At 43.4% G+C, this 21,089-nt stretch overlaps 1 protein-coding gene across 6 annotated transcripts in view; it reads right to left on the bottom strand.

The window, feature by feature from the left end:
* The window catches only part of PLEKHG1 (pleckstrin homology and RhoGEF domain containing G1), a 248,201-nt gene that overhangs the window by 4,733 nt on the left and 222,379 nt on the right, over window positions 1-21,089 (bottom strand). For all 6 annotated transcript variants that reach the window (XM_077149263.1, XM_077149261.1, XM_077149266.1 and 3 more), the window contains 5 exons: window positions 16,044-16,077; window positions 13,787-13,882; window positions 12,113-12,151; window positions 10,846-10,868; window positions 4,312-5,953 (listed from right to left, as the gene is read on the bottom strand). In XM_077149263.1, the coding sequence (XP_077005378.1) occupies window positions 4,312-5,953; window positions 10,846-10,868; window positions 12,113-12,151; window positions 13,787-13,882; window positions 16,044-16,077 (1,834 nt within the window). The remainder of the gene's footprint in view (window positions 1-4,311; window positions 5,954-10,845; window positions 10,869-12,112; window positions 12,152-13,786; window positions 13,883-16,043; window positions 16,078-21,089) is intronic.

Below are 21,089 nucleotides of genomic sequence, written 5' to 3'. Positions count from 1 at the left end.
TTCTCTGAGGACAGAAAACAGCCTGTTATTCTGTGTGCTCTCTAGTTCCAACCCCTTCGATTCCCTCATCCACTTGGCCTCTGCAACCAGGGCGAACAATATGTTTAGCTTATCATTATAGATCCTATATTCAGATTTTCCAAATCCATAAATTCCTTGGAAGGACAGAGATTATTAGTCAAGAATTTCTAATAACCAAATCTTGAGATCTTACTGCCTCTATTAGGCCACGGTGAATACTCTTAAGATTCAGAAAAACCTGAAGAGACTGAAAGAACAGATGGCTACAAGGCTCCCATCTTAGGCAGCCTGGAATTTGTGCCTCAGTAACTGTAAAGCCCAACCAAAGATGGCTGGACCTTTCCACATCAGGGTTGGTTAGCAATCCCATCTGTCAAAGTCATTCTTGTGTACATGCTCGCCCTGAGCCTAATCCTACAGCTCAGTCATGAAGGATCTGAGCTTTCACAGGTTCCAAGATGATGACATGGGGACAAGCAGTGAGAGCAATTAAAAAACTTGGTTGAGCTATTCCAGTACTAAAATTTAGCCATAAAATCTTATAAAACAATCAGCTTTTTAATTTAGAACATGGTGACCCAGATAATCTGAAACCATGTCTGAATATTTCTCATGTTTTTGTCTTCCTTGTTACACTCTCCTCTTTGTTTGTTTAATCAACTCCTACCCATCTTTCCAGACCCTCCATACCCCCTGCCTGCTTTCATGGATCCCTTTTCTAACTGATTTCTCTTCTCTGAAGTCTCATGTAATTAGCATAGAGCCTAGGACTGTTGGTTGTGCATACACACAACCTAGTGTTGCTACTTATTTTGTGTGGGTTTCTTTGTTGTTCCAGTGAGTCTAGATCTTTTGACCTTGGAGCGCAGTGTCATACATGTGCTCAGATCCTCACTGAGCACCTACCTGTTCCAGATAAAAGTTGGTCTCAATAACTACCACACTGTTCAGATAACTTTTGTGACTGCCTTCTTTTATCTTGAGCATAGTGTTACAAATGGATGTGCTTTTCCCTGAGCCCATACCACCAAGGGCAGGATTTCCACCCTGGAAATCATGGGCATGGCAGCATCAGGGGGAGGAGGAAGCCAGCCTTTGATTAAAATGCCTCTTAAAGATAACCCATGACAGGCACAGTTTATCTTTGGATAACAGAGTTGACCATTTATTAATTTTGAGTAAAAAAGTATCTCACCAAGTAGACAATATACTGTGTCTAAGTTTTTTTTTTTTGGTTTCAACTTGATCCTTATGAGATGTTTATAACTTGCCTGATGCCAATGTGACAGAGAGAGAAACTGCCTGAGCCCTAGCTGTCATTATATAGACTCCCTTGGCCAGATGCACAGGAAAGCAGTCGGCCCGAGAGGCCCCTCCTGCCTACAAGGCTTAATCAGCTGGGCCAAAGATCCTCCTTCTCAGTTCGGATATGGGTAGTCTTTGTAGAACATGCACATTATCATTAAGTGACAATCCCAGGGTTCCCTCTGGGTTATTTCTCTTTTTGCAACCTTAAAAGGTGGAGTTCTTATGATCCTAGATAACAACTTGACGTGATCCTTGTTGAGGGAAGGGTAAAATATACTATTTTCAAGACAGAGGACTGAAATCTATGTTTCTGAGGTACACTTGAGATGTAGACAAAAGCATAGAATGCTATTTTGTCGTCCCTATTATTCTACAAGGAGGAATCTCCCTCACACCTGTCTGGACTTTTTTCCCAGGGGAAAGATCACAGAAAGGTAGGAACCCAAAGGCATCTTGGCCTCACAGGCTCTCAGGAGGGAGGCCTGGCTGAACAAGACAGCCTGCTAGGCAGGCTCTAGGACACGGGGGGGTGACTAGACCTGGTTCTGTGATTTATAGCTGGAAATCTGGCCTGGGACCTGTAGACCCCAGCTAGAGAGTTCAATAAAGATGCTCGAGAGTTTCAGCAGGTGAATAGGGCGCTCCTCCTTCCGAACAACACCGAGAACAAGCTCCTGGCAAAGTGGCAAGGCCCATACGAAGAAGTCTGGAGAATCGGTCCATTCGATGACGACGTCCTGTGCCCAGATAAACAAGAGAGAGAAAAGGAGTCATCACGTCAACTGATTGCAAGCTCAGTGGGCACAGGAAGTGGTCTCGATCCACGCAGATGGACGCGGCGTGGTTATAATTCATCAGGTCCAAGAGATGGCAGGCCCTAGGGACGTGCTCCTGCCAGACAGCAGGGGAAGACACTATGCTTGGAAGATGACTTTGGAGAAATCTTCTCCTCTTTGTTGGGGAGAACGTCGGTAGAAGCCCACCATGTCAAAGAAGGACCCAGGCACAAAGCAGAGAAAAGATCGTACGGGACCGCAAGAAAACACCAGTAGGCAAAACAGAAAAGAGAACCAACCAAAACCAGAACAAAAGAAAACCCCAAGTTGAAATCAGCTGATACTTAAAAGAAGGGTATTTAGGAAGACCATTTACGTCCCAAGGATTCAGAATCAAATGATGTGCTTTATCAAGACTAGAGTTCTTGCGTTTTACTGGATGGTTCCTATTCGAAACAACCAGGTCTAGGCGATTGCTACTTGTTAATTGAAATTCTGCAGGAAGAACCCACTGTCATCAGGAACACTAGCCTCGTATTTTCTCTTATTCTGAGAATGTAGCCACCATGAATTTCTGGCCCCACCCCAGATTGGGTCAGTGGTTGGAATTGCTGATATACAACTATCTCCAATCGCCATCCATGCCCCAAAAGATAATCCTTCTGCAACTGGAACGTGGCCACTTTCTCTAAGCATAACAACAGACCAGTTTAGCAGCACTAGTTTTGGAAAAGTGGATAGAAGGACTTCAAACAGATTACTGCAAAGAGAAAAATACATGTGGTCTAGTCTCTTACACTCATACAAATATTACTTTTAATATTTTATTCTTAAAAAAATGAAGAAGGAGAAGAACTCAAAGAGAGTCTGAAAAAACCTTCAGGTGTCAATTCTAGGGCTTACTTTCCCTATCTATCAAGAAATTTTATGCTCGGGAAAAGATTAAGGTCTTCAGATGTTTCTCACGTACTCCCAAACAAAGAAGAAACACCTACAGATTCTTGTCCTGTAAAACGACTGAGTTTATTTAGGTCTAGATGATCTCTTTCTAATTCTCTGGTTTCTGTGGAGGTAATTAAGGCAATTCCAAAGAGAGGAGATTAGTAGTGTCCGCTTGGCCAAATCTGTCCTGTGGTTATCACGTCACTCTACCTGAGCCTGTCCTGATCTGAGAGCGCTCTGTAGAGTTTTAATTTTAATTTATTTTCCAAGGGGAGGACTGACTCCTCTCATTTGATATCAAAATGGGTCTTTGTCAGAAAGTCTAGGGCAGAGTTTCTCAAATTACCATTTCAAGGCCACAGTTTTGTTCTAAAATGAAGAATCTAGGGCTTTGCCCCAGAAGTCTCCACGGCCTGGGGTGGAGTTGGGGAGTGGAGAAAAACTCCTCAGGTGAGAAGCATTGTCCTTGGGGCTTTCTGTCCACGACCTCCCTGTGCTTTATTCACCTGTGTGCCCCTCCGCTGACATCAGGGCTCAGTTTTGTCCTCCAAAACCTCTCTTTACGTAGCCAGAGGACACATACTTCTTTACAATAGAGAAATAGGTCAAACCACAAGCGCCTCATTCCTTTAGCCCTAATCTTATCAGTGTCATACCTGAGATTCCAGTTCAGTTCTGCCCCACATATGTCAGAACACCCAGTGGGATGGCATGCATTTCAGCAGCTATTTAAAAAAATCAGGTAGTAACTGAAGTATGTGAGAGAATGACTGAGCTGTAGTGTGGGAAAGCTCAGAAAATACAAAATGGATGCTGTTTGTGGGGGGGGTCTTTGTTGGGAAGAGAAGACTTTGATGTTGGGAATCTGGAGCAAAGAGCACTCCTGTTCCATCTGCTCCCACATCTTAAGACCTTACACGAGCTAATAATTCTCCTAACAGATTACTGGTCCTCAGGGAAAAGAATTGATATCACGAGTTAAAACTGCTATTCTTCCTACTTTAGATGGCCTTTGAGAATACTTTCCTAAAACGTCAATTCTGAAGTAACAGCATTACATGCACATCAAAGACTTCTTAGGGCAGACGGATCAAATTCATCTGATTCCATGGAGATGAGATGGGAAAAGATCAGTAATGGATATGTGGGCTTACTCTGACGTGACAATGTTGTCACAAGCATATCCATTTTAAGGATGTTTTTAGGATTTGGAAACTGCTCTCACACCTGACTTTCAAAAGGAAGAGAAACACGGTCAACATACCAATGGCAGGCCCTCCTTGCTTCTTTTCTTCTAAAATAGCCGCCAGGTCTGTGTGCCCAGCTCTGTGCTGCTCGCTGGCCAGCTGCTCCGACTCGGGGCTTTTCACTTTTAAAAGCTGGTTTGCCTTCTTGATCTTCTGGCTGTACTGCCTGGCCATCATGAAAACTCTGCTTTTTGTTTTGTCGGTGGCTTCCGTCCCAGGGTCAGGGTTTTCCAGGTCTGTCTGGGACGGGCTGCTGTTGGTCAAGTCGTAGGGATTTTCCATAGGAGGCATTTCACTGGCCAGACAGAGCTGGTGGAGACTCACAAAGGAGTCTTCTTTGGAAATCAGGTCTTCTTCCAACTGGCAGCGGGGCCGGCTGGCTCGGCTGGCCCTGTTTGTCCCTGGGATAGGGAAGGCCTGGCTCCCTGGCAGGGAGAGGGTGGACAGGGAGTGCGCCCCATCCCGGCTCAGTTCAGGGGTGCTCCCGGGGTGCGGCCGGTCTTGCACGTCATCTTTGTTGACGGGAAATGCGGCGAGGAGGCGATCTCTCGTCTTGTCTTCGTTTTTCTTGATGTAATTTTCCAGGTCGTTCCAGATTTCATCTGCTTCTTCCGATAGTCTGTCAGATACGGATTTAGCAGTGACGGACAGGCTGCAGCTGGAAGAGTTATACAGCAGACTCAAATAATCCTGGGCAGAGGAGCCTGGCAGGCCAGGGGCTTCATCCTCACTGAGCTGAAGGCTGTCCTGGGAAACGAACGGCCTCCGGCTGTCACAGCAGGGGAAGTCCGTTTCCAGACCCAGGAAGGTGCTTCTCTTGGTGCGCTTTAGGCTGCTGCACTGGGAATCCAGCGGCGGTGGGTCCAGGAGGCCTATCGTGTCGTAGATGTTTTCCTCGACCGCCTGGAGCTCCTGGGCGCTCTGGCTGGATGCCTCCCTGCCCGTCAGAGCACCAGCCCCTTTCGTGGGAAGGGGGCTCTTATCCTGGCCACCCTGCCTCTTGGAGAAGACTAACTCCGGGGTGCTTTTGGGGCGAATGCAGTCCCTGGCTGTTTTGAAGGGAGTGGATTCAGCATCTTCCCGTTTAGCAACCATGAGTTTTAAGTCCTCATAACTTATGTTGTCATAGACATGGTCTATGTCATCCATCGTCAGCTCCATAGACAACCCCAAGGAAGTCATCCCGTCCTGTCCTTCTGCTTTCGGGCCGTTGTGCAGGTCCCTTCGGGGGCTGTACTGAGGGCGAGCGCTGTCTCTGCTTCTCATGTCGGGGGCACACGTGTTGCTCTCGCCGGCGCTGCTGGCCCGTCTGACCACCCTGTGGCCAGCGCTGGGGGACCCCGGGGGCGGGACCTGGCCCATGTGCCAGCTGCAAGGGCGGCTCGAGGTGCTCTCTTCGCTCAGTCTGCTCGAGTTCAAGTCTGAAGAGGAAAAGGACGGCAGGAACATCTGATAATCGTCGTCATCCTCCTCGTGCTCCTGCGGGGACCGCCTACTGGGAAACAAGGCCCGCCTGACCTGGTGGTCGCTCCAGATGCTCCCTACGGTGCCCCCCGCGCCCAGCACGGCGCCCAGGGCTGAGCTGCTGGGCTGGCTGTTCCGCTGGGTGGGCGGCGGACCCGCCGAGGGAAGCCAGGGAGACCTCTCCTCTCTGGAAACCTGAGCGGGGAGAGACACAGCCAATGAATTTCAGCACCACAGAGAAGACGCCTGACTTGTGAAATTCTCTCCTCACACATGGCCTCTCCAGCTAGACTAATATTCTTTTTTTATCATTCTTTTTTTTTGATTAATTTTTTAAAAAATATAACAAATGCAAACATTCTTAACTTATGATCATTCTATCTATATATATTATCAGTAATTCACAATATCATCACATAGTTGCATATTTAACATCATGATCGTTTCTTAGAACATTTGCATCAATTCAGAAAAAGAAATAAAAAGACAACAGAAAAAAATTCATACATACCATACCCCTTATGACTCCCTTTCATTGATCACCAGCATTTCAGTCTAAGTTTATTTATTTATTTTTAATTTAATTTCATTTAATTTTTTACATGGGCAGGCATTGGGAATTGAACCCAGGTCCTCTGGCATGGCAGGCAAGCATTCTTGCCTGCTGAGCCACCATGGCCCTCAGTCTAAATTTATTTTAACATATGTTCCCCATATTACTTATTTTTATTCCATATGTCTTATTTGTCTGTTGATAAGGTAGATAAAAGGAGCATCAGACACAAGGTTTTCACAATCCCACAGTCACATTGTGAAAGCTACATCATTATACAGTCATCTTCAAGAAACACTGCTACTGGAACACAGCTCTACAGTTTCAGGCAGTTCCCTCCAGCCTCTCCATTACATCTTGACTAACAAGGTGATATCTATTTAATGCATAAGAATAACCTCCAGGATAACCTCTCAACTCTGTTTGGAATCTATCAGTTATTGCACTTTATTTTGTTTCATTTCGCTCTTCCCCCTTTTGGTTGAGAAGTTTTTCTCAATCCCCTGATGCTGAGTCTCAGCTCATTCTAGGATTTCTGTCCCACGTTGCCAGGAATGTCCACACCCCTGGGAGTCATGTGCCACGTATACAGGGGGAGGGCAGTGAGTTTGTTTGTTCTGTTGGCTGGAGAGAGAGGCCGTATCTGAGCAACAGAAGAGGTTATCTTGGGTATGACTCTTAGGCCTAATTTTAAGTAGGCTTGACCTATCCTTTGTGGAGTTAAGTTTTATATGAACAAACCCCAAGATTGGGGGCTCAACCTATTGCTTTGGTTGTCCCCACTGCTTGTGAGAATATCAAGAATTCAACTTGGGGAAGCTGAATTTTCCCCCTTTCTCACCATTCCCTGAAGGGGACTTTGCTAATACTTTTTTATTCACTGTTCAAATCACTCTGGGATTTATTGGGGCATCACTCTGGACAAACCAACAAAATCTCATGTCCTACTCAAGGTTTCATGTACTTATAGTGTTCAATTAAGCTGTCTACATAAGTTATACTATTAAATGCACTAGTCAAAATATAAATTTTGTTTGTACCAAATTTGTACCAAATAAACATTTTTTGCTTTAGAGCTAGACTAATATTCTTAAAGAAAACGATTGGTTAACTTTGTTGATTTCTGTTGAGTCAAAAAGCATTTCAGATTTTTGCAGCAGGGGTATTTACTCAGAAATTAAGCCAGGCTGTCTGCAGACCTTCAAACCTAATGTCCACAATCAGTGTACAAATCAGATATGATGGTAGCAAGTGCAGAGCATGGAAACTTCAGTGCCTGGAGATTTGGAAACTTGCTCTATCGAGCAAGTAGTAAAGCTAAGACTTAAATCCAGGGCTTTCTCTAAAACCCTTTCCCCCCTCCCCCACCTGCAGAAGATCAACTAAGTACAGAAAATTCTTAAATAGTTCACGTAAGCCTGGCGAGCACTTGGCAACTACTCACTGTATAAATTAATATACACTGGTCTCCAGGGCCATGACAGCCTTTTCTGTTAAGGACTTTCTTAGAGGCCTTGGACCCTGAGAGTCTTCCAGCTTCAAAATTCCCTGTCAGTGAGCTGACTGCACCCCCAAGGGGGTCCCTAAACCATCACACCAACCAGATGCCTGACCAGAATTACTTTGCTGTATAGATCCCAGGCAAAGAGTCTTTTGTGGCAAGAATGCAATTTAATCCACTATTAAGTTAATGAGACTTTTACCTTCTTTCAAAAGATACTTAACTAAGTAAACTTTGGTTGCCTGTTAGGAAGTAAAATATAATGACATTATTTCTAATCAAAGAAAACAACAGGGTCATTCACAACCTCAGGTTTTCTTGATGGAGCTCAGTTGTGTAGACAGAGTTGATGACCCAATGATCCTATTCTGCAGGTGAAAGGATTTGCTTCAAAGGGCTAAGACCTGTTCAAACTAATTAGTACCCAGAACATATTTCTGATCAAAACACTATAGTAATATATTGCAAATTTAGCAAGAACTTGTCATCACTTGTTAATTAAACTGGGTACATATTGCCTTGGAATCCTTCTGTTTACCTGCCTGCCACCCACCTGTCTGTCTGCCTGTGTGTCTATTGACTTATTCTTTCCCTTTTTTCTTTCTTTCCTTTCCTTCCTTCCTTTCTCTCTCTCTCTTTCTCTTTCTCTCTGTCTTTCCTCTCTCTCTCTCTCTCTTTCTTTCTTTCTTTCCATCTATCCATCCATCCATCTACCATCCATCCATCTATCCATCTACCCACCCACCTACCCCCCGTTGTCCTATCCATCTATCCATCTATCTACCTGAAAAGGAAGAGAAGAGTGGATAGGACAAGAATAAAATTCCACTCTGAAAGTTACTTAACTGTTAAAAATTTAAAATGCAAAAAAATGCAATTAATAATTTAATCTTTACTCTCTTTTTTTCACATTGCAAAACTGTGGCTCATTTGAGGCCTGGAAATGAATGAATGCACATACACACATGGACATATGTATATACACACACATATATAATATATTTATTGCTTTTATGTTTCCTTTTTCACCTCTACTAGCTCGTTTCATCTTAGACTATACTGGCATAATGTTTGCAAAATATCGGCACCTAAAACAGTTTATACAATAAAATAAGTTACTAGTCAAATTATGACAAACCAACTATTCTGAAAGTATAAGAAAGTGATTTCGTTTTTTTCTCACAACAGCCAAAAGGAATAACTTCTTAAAATCTTTCAGCCCAGAAAATTCCCAGGCCTTTTAGAAAATGAAGGAATCTGAACTACTCATATCAAAGTATATTTTTAAGGTGATTACATTTGGAATGAAGACACCGGTACTTTGGAAGCAGAAACTTTACATCCAATAAATCATTGGAAAAAAGTGAAAGAGCTCCTAGATTAAAAAACAGTCATTCCATGGATTGGTCACACATAGAAGCATGGAGTTTAAATACCTCAATTTTACCGAAGCCATGATGAATTTTCCCTATCCCACTCTCAGCATTATGGCTATTTAATAATAAAACGAAGTAGGTATCATTTATGGAGCATTTGCATTGTGTCAAACACACTTTAAAAAAATATACATCACCTCATTTGATCTTTGTAACAATTCTGTAAATTGGGAAGCTGACTCATGGTACAGTTAAGCAATTTGCCTGTAGCCACACAGCTTATAAACGGCAGAAATGGATTTGAACTCACATCTTAATGATCAAATTATACATGCACTTAACTACCACAAAATAAACATATATATTGGATTTTGTTGGGGATTTATCATAGTTCCTGAAGGAGGGAGAACCATTAAGCTACTATAAAGGAATATTTCCTTTCTGAACTCTTTAATCATTAGTAAATCTGCATTTAGTACACATTCAGCACATTACTGAATTACCACTAAGAAAAAGACACATGGGTATTTTATTTCTTCCATGTGTTCATATTTCATAAGGTTTGGTTAGTCCCCATGTGGAAACTTGGTTTGATCGCTGTTGTAGAAAGTCCCCCAAAATCTCTTAAGCTTGTACCTCTCGACTTTTAAAAGGGTGACCCCTCCCACTGCCCATGCTGAGTGGGGCTGGATGCCACAGTTCTAGTTTGGCTGCTAGAAAGATTAGGGAACCTTCCATAGTGGTTCTATTTCTCAAAACAAAGGAAATTACAAAAAGAATCATGATGAACCAATTAATGTTCATCATTCTCAAAAGCTTCCATCCTGAAAATCACTCAATCTGTGCTATCCGATAAAAATTTCACTCGTCCTATGCATGAAATCCTTTAAGGATGACACTGAGCTCCTGTCGATTTTCACGACTTTAATTGGCAGGTAGAATCTTTATCATCACCTTGGCCTTTGGCTAAGGACTGGTGTAAGTGGAACTGTGGCGAAAGAGGGACAAAGCCGCATCCTTACAGACAGCATTAAGCAAGAAGTCACTGTCAGTTCTCCAAGAATCGTTAGTTAAGCCAATTGTTCCATAGCCGTAATGGGAAAACCTCAGGCCAGGATACAGCACTCACCCTTCTCAGGTAATCCCCCTGGACATGCATCTTCCAGTAGACGGTAGAGGATGCCATATTTTAACGCATTAAAAAAAAATCTCCCCTCTCCTAACTTTTTAAAAGGGGAAGAAAAATCAAAACTTGACACAGCAATGTTCTGCTGTCCCCACATTAGCCCACTTCTTACACCAGGAACAGGACTATGTTCTGGGAAGAGGCTCCCCATCTTTGTGTTTTGAGAAGGGGGTGGTACTCAAGAGACATAGCCTGCTGGGCAGGTATGACATCCTAAGGGGAGCTCCTGTAGGGACCGTGGGGTAGAGGGGTGGATGCATAATCTTGTTAGTTCTCTGAGAGGAAGCAGTGGGGGTGGGGTGGGGTGGAAGGAGGCTGAATAGGAGGCATCATTACTGCAATCTATTTCAAAATGTAAAATAATTGTTTATACTTGGAATGCAGGCCTGGGTTGAGATATACAGAGGAAAGGATACCTAGACAGGGCACGTAAAGCAAACGTTCCAAAATAAGACATGTAATCGCACTTACGTTTTGGAGGTCTTGTGTTGTCTCTGAAAAATAAAAGTTTTTTTTTTTTTAAGTTTCAGAATTAAAAATGCATCTTATGCATAGGGAAACACTAATATGTTATAGAACTTTTTCAATTATTACTAACAATTGAAGCTCAGAACCCCTTAGACCTTTCAGAAAATGTCTCTCAATTATCTGAGCTGTACATCCTGTACTATGTACAAAACAACCCTGCATGCATCTGAGTGTTATGTATATTTCTTAATCCCTGAAGTTGGATCAGCTATGTGAGTCCTGCCTTTAAAAAGTGTTTAATTACAGAAGATATACGAAAGCATATAAAGTAAAAATGATTCAAACCACCCACAACTGTTCCTCCTTCCCCAGGTCACCACTGTCCGTTCTCTCCCCCCACTCCCCGCATCCCACCCCCCCACACACAATGCAGTGTCTTGGTTTCAATTTTCAAAATAAAGATGAGATATGCAACATTGCTTTTTCTTCTAAATGCATGTGGACATATTTTCTTGTTGATGGAGAGAGATCTACTTCATTGTTCTGTTCTTAATTTTAAACATTTTATTTTGAAAAAAATTCAAACTTACAGGACAGCTGCAAAACTAAAAGGACACCCTACTTCATTGTCTTTAACAGCTGTAGAACATTCCATTATATGGATGGGCTGCAATTTATTTAACCATTTCCCACCAGACAGGCATTTTCTGTGGTCCTATTACAATTGCTGAGTACTTCTATATACATGCTTAGAACGAAACACATGTATTAAATATTAATGGGTATTGCCAAATTTTACTTCAAAAAAAGTTTCTAAAATTCACACTCCTGTTTTTCTTTGTCTTTTGCCAAACTAATTTAGCTTTTCTCTCCTTCATCTATCTCATTTAATTATGTGGTTTCCTGATTACTAATTTGGGTGACCACTTTTCCGTTTCATTGTCAATTCAATTCATTGGCAATCTTCTGTGAAACTGCCCAATTATATCTTCTACTTTTTTAAAAAAGAGTCTTTTGTATCTTCTTTGTTATGTATGGGATTTCTTTATATGATAGGGACATTCATCTTTTTATGCCTGTTATATAGATACTGCAAATATTTAATGCCATTTGGCTTTACATTTTATAATAGGGGCTTTTCCTCACAGAAATGAATCTTTCTGCAGTCCATTGTGTTAACCCATCATTCCTCTGGTGTCTCTTTTCTGTGTATGATTTGACTTAGTGGATATCAACAAGAATGAAAAAGAAAGTATATTTTAGAACTTACCACTGGTCTTCAAAACTTTATGTGATCTTGAGGAAGGTTCTGGGTGAAAAAAAAAAAGAGATCCAATATCATTTGCAAAACCATATCAAGATTTTATCTTCATAAATGAATTATAAGCTATATTGGCAAGCTGACTGAACTCTAGACATTGTCCATTAAATTTACCTAAGTCCTTAGTGCTTAAAGATACTTAGCAGCAAGACAGTCACTTGGTAAAAATTAGAACAATTGTAATGTCTTGGAATCAGGAGTCACGTAATAGAAAAGCAAAATACTATTTTACCAACCTCCCAATTAGTAAGCGATTTCCTTAGTTTTACTAAATATCTATAAGCTGAAAACATTCAGATTTGTCTTTTATTCCAGACCCATCTCCCAAGCACCTGACCTCAGGTACCACCTGCAAATCTGACATTTCCCCAAGATGCTCCACACCTTTAGCAAACTCAACATGCTTCAATCTCAGCTCACCAGTCTCCCCCAAACCTACTCCTGTCATGACCCTCCCAAGAGAGGGGTCAGACCATCAATCTGAATTTCTCCAGTTTCCATCTCTTTTATGAGTTCCCACCCCAACCATCAAATGTCTCAATTCAAGCCTTTGTTACCTCTCACCCAGATTAGTAAGATACATCCTCCTGGTCTCCCTGCCTACTGCATTCTCTGCCTTGGGCCAGAGTTCTTTTTCTAAAAGGCAAATATTCTTACCACTCACTGCTTCAAATTCTTCGGTAGTTTGCAGGATCAAACCCAATTCAAACCCAACGGTTGCACCCAATTGGGTTCCAACCCAATGCATGGCTGCCAGGCCTTCCACGCCTAGACCCCTGTCTGCATCTCCAGTTGCATCCCTTTCCATTCCACTTTGCCCACCCCGGCCTCACTGCAGCCCATTCCAGCCAGGCTGACCCACGGGCAATTAGATGTGTGTCCTGAGACACATTGGCTCAGGGCCTCCTCCATGCTGCTCCCTCCCCATCAGGCTCCTCAGCCCTCAGTCATAAGCTCTCTCTGCCTGGGCACCCATCCTCCACGCACTGGAGCTGCCTCTTGCCTCTCTAGGTTCTTCTCTCTCCTTAGTCTCTCCCATCTTCCTTCCATTCAACCTCAGCCAGGGTGTTATCAGACAGACTGGTGTTTACGCATGTCTGACCTCGCATCCCTAGACTCTGAACTCCTTGCAAGCAGGAATCATGCATATTATTTATCATTGCTTTCCCAGCCCTTCCCCGAGTGCAAGGCATAAGGCAGTCCTTTGGTAAACACCAACTTAAATAAAAGAAGACATCTGAGGGCTCAGAGAATACTTGATGGAGTCAGGTTCAGCAAATCCATATTAAAAATTTTAGGTTTTACTAATCTTTTGTGTGTGTCATTGATAGGATGTATATTTTCATGAGTTATTAGCAGGTTTAAGTATTTGCACATGCTGATGGTGGGATGCTGTACAAAGCAAAACTATGTGACTGATATGTTTTATACTCACTAGGAATATAGCAGAAAAGGGTCTTAGAACAAAAGTTCGAGGGTCCCATCTTAAGGCAGTCTCAAATGAATTTAAACTGGGAATGAGTGCCGAAAACCAGAAAGAAAATGCCTTCACATCAGACTGAAAGGGACTTGCATTAACTCATCCTCCATAAAGATTAAATGTGATTACAGCATCCTAGTTACCAGATTTTCTTCTCAGCCGATGTGGGGTAGAGCCTTCTTTTGAACCACAAAATGCTTTTGTCTCTCCTTCGGGGCTATAACAGAAGCCGGGGTGGTCTGTAAAGAAAAACACATGCATGGTAAGAACGGGGCTCTAGCACTTCCTGGAAAATTGTCACGACTCATTTTGGATATCTCCAGATTTATTTCTCCAGACGCAGAGACAAAACCTGCTCTGATAATTGGTGTAGAACAGGTCCCTCAGGGCATTTTGTTCATAGTGGGACTTTTAGGACTGCGCAGGCTGTTCTCTCGCTCCCTTCTCTTTCTCTGTCTCCATCCCTCCCTCCTCTTCTCCATCTCTCTCTCTCTGCACCCTCCTCTTTAATTCTCCAGCAGAAAGCTGTAACAGTGGCTTCACCCTTTCTAGAAAGCCCGCTAAAATGGGCCATGTGGGGAGAGGTCACAAAGCCCCATCAAACAAACCAACAAACAACTCCTGCAGCTGAACTTGTTCCCACCACCCTGAGAGACGGGGAAGGGCCAGACCAGATGCCCGGCCAAGGCGGGCGTGTCTGGAGAACTTGGCCAACCCTTCTGCTCTCCAGAAGTTGTCTTCCGGTGTGGTGACCCTGATGTTTTTCTAGACCTACGCTCCTAGGAGCATTCGATAAAAAGCAATAGATTTCCTTGCCAGAAAAGGATTTCCAATTTCATGGAGTTAATGTCTTTCTTCCATCCCCCAAGCCTCCTGGGCGGTGCAGACTTTAGATGCTGAGTCTGGTCTGGTTTTGAGGCACCGCAGCATATTCAATGTTCATCTGAATCCTACCAGTCTAAGGGCAAACAGTTTTAGGACAAAGCCACAGACTGGTCTTCCTCAAATTTGGGGTAAGGCTCCTTGAGGGGGTCTAAATGCCAGAAAGTTTGGAGGACTGTAGAGACCACATACACTTCTCCAATGTCAGTGGCCACATCATACAAATGAGGCCATTTGGTCTACCTGCTCACACTCAGCCAATTCCAAACTCAGGAAAAGGCTGATGAGGTCACTTGCCCCAGGCCGGTTGTTGGGAAGGAGGCTCAGATGAGATGCATGTGCCCCCAGTTAGTGGCTTGAGAGTTCTGTGCACTCACAGCACCCCACTGGTCTCTAAGAAGTCATAGGAGCCTGGGAATAAGGAAATATTTTGGTTGAACTGAAGTAGTCACAAAAGAAGCCTGACTTCTCCATGTCTCCAAGTTCCTTGGGCTTTTCTCCTCATTTGCATACACCTATCTACCACCCTGCCTTCTCTTTGAGTGCTCTTAGAAAAAAAAAAATCTTCAAGAGATCCCTCCTGAATATAATACGGAGATTTAGAGTGCATGGAGAAATTAGCCAGAGATTGCCTGCTACCATTTCCAGGGATCCGTTAGCTATGAAATGTGGAGTCAGATCTCCAGGGCTCAAAAGATGATGCTGATACGGTACCCCTGTTTCCACTTTCCCGAGGTTTCTTTACTTCTACAGGCAGACTAGGGGCAAGAGGGAAAGGAATTCAATGTTTGCACTGGAGGAAAAGAGGCACTAACATAAGATCCTTTAGAAGCTTGAAATAAAAGTAGAAGTGTTTACTGAGAGCCACCGATTGTCCCCTTTGGATGGATTGTATGGTGTGTGAATAAAACTGCTTTTAACTAAAGAAAAAAAAAAGTAGAAGCATGCAAGCCAAAGTTTCTGGCAGACCTGATGGTGAGGGTTTAAAGTTGCTGTTTTCCCTTTCGATTGTATTTAATCTGAGAGACACCAGGATGTGACCAGGGCTGTTGAATAAAAACCTTCTTTAAGAGGAAGAGCCTTGCTGATATTTGCTCTTATGAATTTAGAATTGTGTGACTTGTGTGTTGTACGGGAAAAACTATCACCTAGTTAGCGTGATTCTTGCAGGTGACCAATGTGGGGTACAGTGAGAGATGTACTGTGGGGCTTTCTGTTTTGGCATTGGTAGGGGGAGAATGAGCCCTGAAGCTTATCTTACACCGTTAGTTGACACAGAAATGTCCCACGTGGCTGGCCCCCATGTGCCCCACAGATTCACTGGAAAGAATTGGTTTGGACACCAGTAAACATGTTAGGAGGAGATCACATTGTCTGCCTGCTCTCTTCGTATAAATAGCAAATACAGAGCTACTATTTTCTTACAACTGGCATTTTTATAAACATGTTAAGAGAGAAAATGTTACAGGTACAAGTAGACAATAAACTTTCAAGTTGTATTAAGGAAATAAAACTTACGAATGGCATCCATTTCAAGTATTGCTTGTTTGGCCTGAAAGAGAGAAAATGCAGCTATAATTACAATTACACCCCGCCCCCCCTTTAACAGCCAATTGGAATACATTTAAGTAACTGGATGTTAAAATGCTTTTAAAGAGTCAATTATTTCCTTTAAGCCTTAACACATCATTCAGGGGGATTCCTGTGGGTAGGAGGTGTGATACAACTGACAAACCAGAGTTGAGGAAAAAAAAAAAGACACCTTTGCCAAAGGGTCAAAAGTTCCCAAACCTGGCTGAACATCAGCATCCATCCAAAATGCAGATTCCTGCTAGTCAACCCTCATCTAGGGACCCCGAAGCTCAAGGCAGGGGTTCTGGGTTGCACGCCACCAGCCCTCCCCGTATCACTGGGGCTTTATAACTGCTTTGAGTTGACTGCAAAAAGGCTGCTGGAAGTTCCTTCTGCCTTCCTTGTGCTATGCCGTTGCTCCCTGGAGTGGCCCTGAACCCCCCATTTCTTCTGTGCCAGAGAATCCCCCTGAGAGAGGGAGAGAGAGCTGCAGTGGGGGAGAAAGGCCCTGGGACGCATGTCCTGCAATCCAAGCTAAGCCACCTCCTGGCTCTGAACATCTCATTTCCTCAAATGTAAAACTGGAACACAGGACGGCCCTCTTTTACAGCTGCTATTAGGATCAGATGGCAGCCTCTCATCCAGGTCAGTTGCTGTCCTCTCTCCCTCGGGGGGGGGGGGCGCCTGATAACCCTTCACCCTTGTTTCTGTACCTGCACTTGCTTCTCTCCACCTCAACCCAATCTCCTGAAATTTGAAGCTTTGGGACTTGTTTTTGTTGTTATTTTTGCCCATATGTTATGGACACATAGAGAAATATAAAGATATAAGCTAATTTCCCTAACAAGGATAATTTTGTCTGAGGGTTCAAAGAAGGAAAAATAAATGTGTTTAAGTAGGCTTTTAGCCTCTTTTATGTCTTTTTCATTTTGAAAAGGCAATATAATATAATCTACAAATAAATACTGTGCAAAAAATAACTTTAAAATATTATTCTACTCGTATTACACTGCAATCCATGACATCACAATAAAAAATATTTAGGCTAAGTGGCTATCCTATTTAAAAAAAAAAAAGGAAAAAGGAAAACAAACACATGGGCTCAGTCACCTTAATATCGAGAAAGCAAATGCTTAGGTTTTTATAGCACTGGTATTTCTGTCAAACATCCAGAATTTAAAATTAATAATTAGAATTAATTTCTGTGACATGCTTTTACAGAACCATGGTGTTTTATGAAATGCAAGCAAAATAGTTCAGAAGTGTCCTCCTTCACCTTTATCCTTTGACTTTTAAAACCACTTATATCTCAGAAATAGTAACACAAAACTCCATTTACTTTTGGAAAACTCCATTTAGATAAGAGCTCATATACATATATATGCATAGGCAATATGCTAGTTTCAAGACATTCCTGGTTTCTATAAACCTGACGTCAAGATCAATGGGGCGGGCCACAGTGGCTCAGCAGGCAGAGTCTTGCCCGCCTTGCCAGAGACCTAGGTTCAATTCCGAGTGCTTGCCCATGCAAAAAAAAAAAAAAAGTGCTATTCGTACATTTCCCACTAGGTGTCAGCAAGGAACCACCACGGGATCAAAAGACAGGTTGGGGGTAGTGGTGGTGCTGGGAAGATGGGAGTGGGAAAAACTCAGCTAATGAATTCCCAACAGCTGTGTTCACATGACAAGCCATGCTACAGTTTTTGATGTTTAAAATTTCCTATCGTGCACTTTCATTTCATATACATTATATTTTGAAAGCCTTAAGGGAATAATTTAAAGAAATCATCTTGAGGGAAGATGTGAAAAGTTCAACTTAATTAATAATCCTTTGTAAATAAAATAGAAAATTATAACATTATAGTGGCTAAAGTCGGCTGAATAGTAGGGTTTCATTGTGACTGTGAACAATGTAGCTCGGATACTATTGGAGAGAGACAAACCTGGGTTTGAATCAGGCCTGGTCGTGCACTAGAAATATAAAATTAGGCAATTTGCAACTGCTTCTCAGCCTCTATTTTCATTTCTCTAAAATAGGAAGAATAAAACTTACAAGAAGTGTTGGGTCAAAAAAGACTATAAAGCACTTAAAACAGGGGATGTGTGCTCAATAAGTTGTAGCTGAAAAATAACTTTTATATTCAAGAAAGCTCTTCAACGTGGGCAAAAGTACAATTCTATTATGATGATGTGAACCATTTTAATACACAATGGGTGTTGCTTAGAACACACACGCACACACAGTGTGGGAGAAAGAGCATGACTATGTAGGTTATTCTTGTTTTGCAATGGCCTATAATTGCCCATAAGGATCCCTTTAGCAATTTTGATTTTCCGAATAGACAGGTAAATGACAGGTGGGGCATCTCAAAGACATTTGCTATTGCTTAGAAGGACATTTCAAGGCACTGAGCCAGCGATCCAGTGACTAAGCACTAGGAAAACATAATCACCTCCCTGCCTGAGCTGCCTTGCATCTCGTCGTAATTCAACAACGAAATGAAATTCAGGCCTAAGTTGAAGCACACACCTATGCACATTCATTTCCTGGGTACAGAATCATTGCTGACAGCCCCTGCGAACAAGCATCAAGTGCTTTTCAAAATATACAGAGTGTCATTACAACAGATGCTCTCCTTTCTCAGACGTCTCTGTGTCCTTATTTTCCACTCACTCCTTTCATGAGCATCATTCCATTTTCTGTCCTACCTCATTCCTCCTTGCTTCATGACAGACCACTGCACCATCCATGTGGTTGGTCCATCCATCATCTCGGCCTTGGTGCTGTGACCTCTTCATCTCCAATAACCTTTCCTTCTACTCCAAAGCAGCCACACCTAACCACAAGCCACCCCTGCAAACTCATCACCCAGAACGGCCCTGCCTCTGAGCCCTGTGCCTTGCTCAACAACGATCTCCACATTCCCGTGGAATGGTCCCATGCTGAACCAGTTCTCAGGCCTTATCAAGACCAGCAATCCTTCCAGCTCACCCCTATTTTCCCAGTTCGTCTCACTCTCCAGGTCCACCTGGAAACCATGCTCCATCATGACACGCTTATGATTATGAGGGCCTACTTCCTCGCCCAGCTCACCTTCCCCACTCACCAGCTGGCCCAATCCCCAACCCTGAGGACCCAAGTGCAACCACTGCCTCCACACTAGTTTCTAGGTTGCTGAGTACCGATTTCAAAACAATGTCATCACATGGATGCCTGGTGCCCAGTTTCTGTTGAGTCTTTGATGCCTTGCACACGTTATTTGACTCCCTCATGGTGACACTCAAGCCCATTTTCTCTAGCAAGTGTTCTGAACCTTTCCACTCTCCATCAGGTACCCAACCCCACCTTTGCACCACTCACCCAGAATATGCCATCATCACCTGTGCTGTGAAATCAAGCCCTTTATCCTACCTTGAAATTTCTCTGTCTTCTCTCCTGGCTCAGGGAAGAGATTTCTTTTCCAAGATTCAACTTGAGCAGTTGAGCCTGTTCCTTCCGTCTCCCCAGTGTGGCATTCCACTAAACATTCCTCCTTTTCTCTTCCCTACCTCTTGCTCCTCTCAGCTCCATATGCACACAAGTATTCCTCACCCCGACAAAGAGTCTTGCCTCTCTTTGAGCTAACACCTTTTTTTATTGTCTGGACTTTGAAAAAAAAAAAGTCTACACCCAGTCTGTTCCTTCTTATTTTCTCCCTTTCTCTTCAGCCCACGGCATTCTCACCACTTTTCATCTTTTGGTTGCCAAATGTATTATCTACTTTTCAGTTTTAATCTTTTTTACTTCTGCAGCATTTGGGACTGTGACTTCCCTCCCTCTTCTCCAAGGCTTTCTCCTCCCGGGGTTATTGCAAAGCCTTTCTCTCCCAGTTTTCTTGCTACCTCGTTGGTCACTCTTTCTTTGGCTGACCTGCCCCACTTCCCACCCCTTGGCTGATAACTGAGATGATGGGATTCACAGGGTTCTTCTCCCCTTTGTACCTTTCTATGGACCATCCTGCCAAACCCTAAGATTGCAGCTACCACCTCCATCAGGAGACCCTCCAGAGCCTCAGCTTGCGAGACCTGAATTTCCACCTGTGGCTGACCCCGCCTGGTGCTTCTAACACGTGAGCGTGGTGTCCTGCCCTCTCACCCCATCTAACCGGTTCCTCCCCTTTGCAGCCTGTGAGTCAGACTTCTCCTTTTGGCCCGAACTCCTGACTCATCTTTGACTCTGATTTCTCCCTCTCCCCATGGACATCGTGGGTGAAATCCTGCTCCCTCTGCCTCTGTGATGGGTTCCCTATTTGCCCTCCTTTGTAGCCGGGGCTCAATGGCAATGCTGCTCAGCTCTTTTCAAGACAAATTCTTCTCCTGCCTCCAATCCTGTTCCTTCCTTGTTACACTGCCAGCGCGCAGGACAGAAAATGCAGGCCCCTTCACCCAGAGCTTTCACTGGTTCCCCCGTACCAACACAATCCTGACTCCTCAGCACTGGCACCTGCGTTCGAAACCCTAGGTTGGCATCTTCTCCCTCCCGCCCTCCAGTCTAGGCAGCTGTGGTGATGCCCACCACCCAAACTGTTTTCTCAGCCTGGCTTTCCTTTCCCTTTCCCCCCAATCCTTAAAATAATCCTCATCCTTAAAGACTGAGGCCACAGGCATTTTCCTGCAGGAGTTCTGTCCCCTGCCCTGCCCACTCAACTGTAACTGAACCCTTTTGTCCTGCCACAACGCTTGGCTTGCACCTCTATTATTTCACTGTGTTCAGCACACAGTTAATTGTTTATATGGCTGGCTTCCTAGCATTCCCACACAGCCCAACTTAGCTTTATCCCCAGGAGGTACTTGGTACACCTTTGAATAATCCTATTAGCTCTCTTTATTTTCTAATGGTTCTCCAGAAATTTTCTTTTCCTTATCCTTTCTTCTTTCAAGCTCAACGAAAGAAAAACAAAACAAAACAAGCCTGAGCCTGCTGTGCTAATCTTTCAATAGAAAGATGTTAAT

This window comes from Tamandua tetradactyla, chromosome 2 (assembly GCF_023851605.1).
Source record: "Tamandua tetradactyla isolate mTamTet1 chromosome 2, mTamTet1.pri, whole genome shotgun sequence".
Classification (NCBI taxonomy): Eukaryota; Metazoa; Chordata; class Mammalia; order Pilosa; family Myrmecophagidae; genus Tamandua; species Tamandua tetradactyla.
The sequence above is the reverse complement of the archived record's forward strand: the minus strand, read 5'-3'. Positions and strand labels throughout refer to the sequence as shown.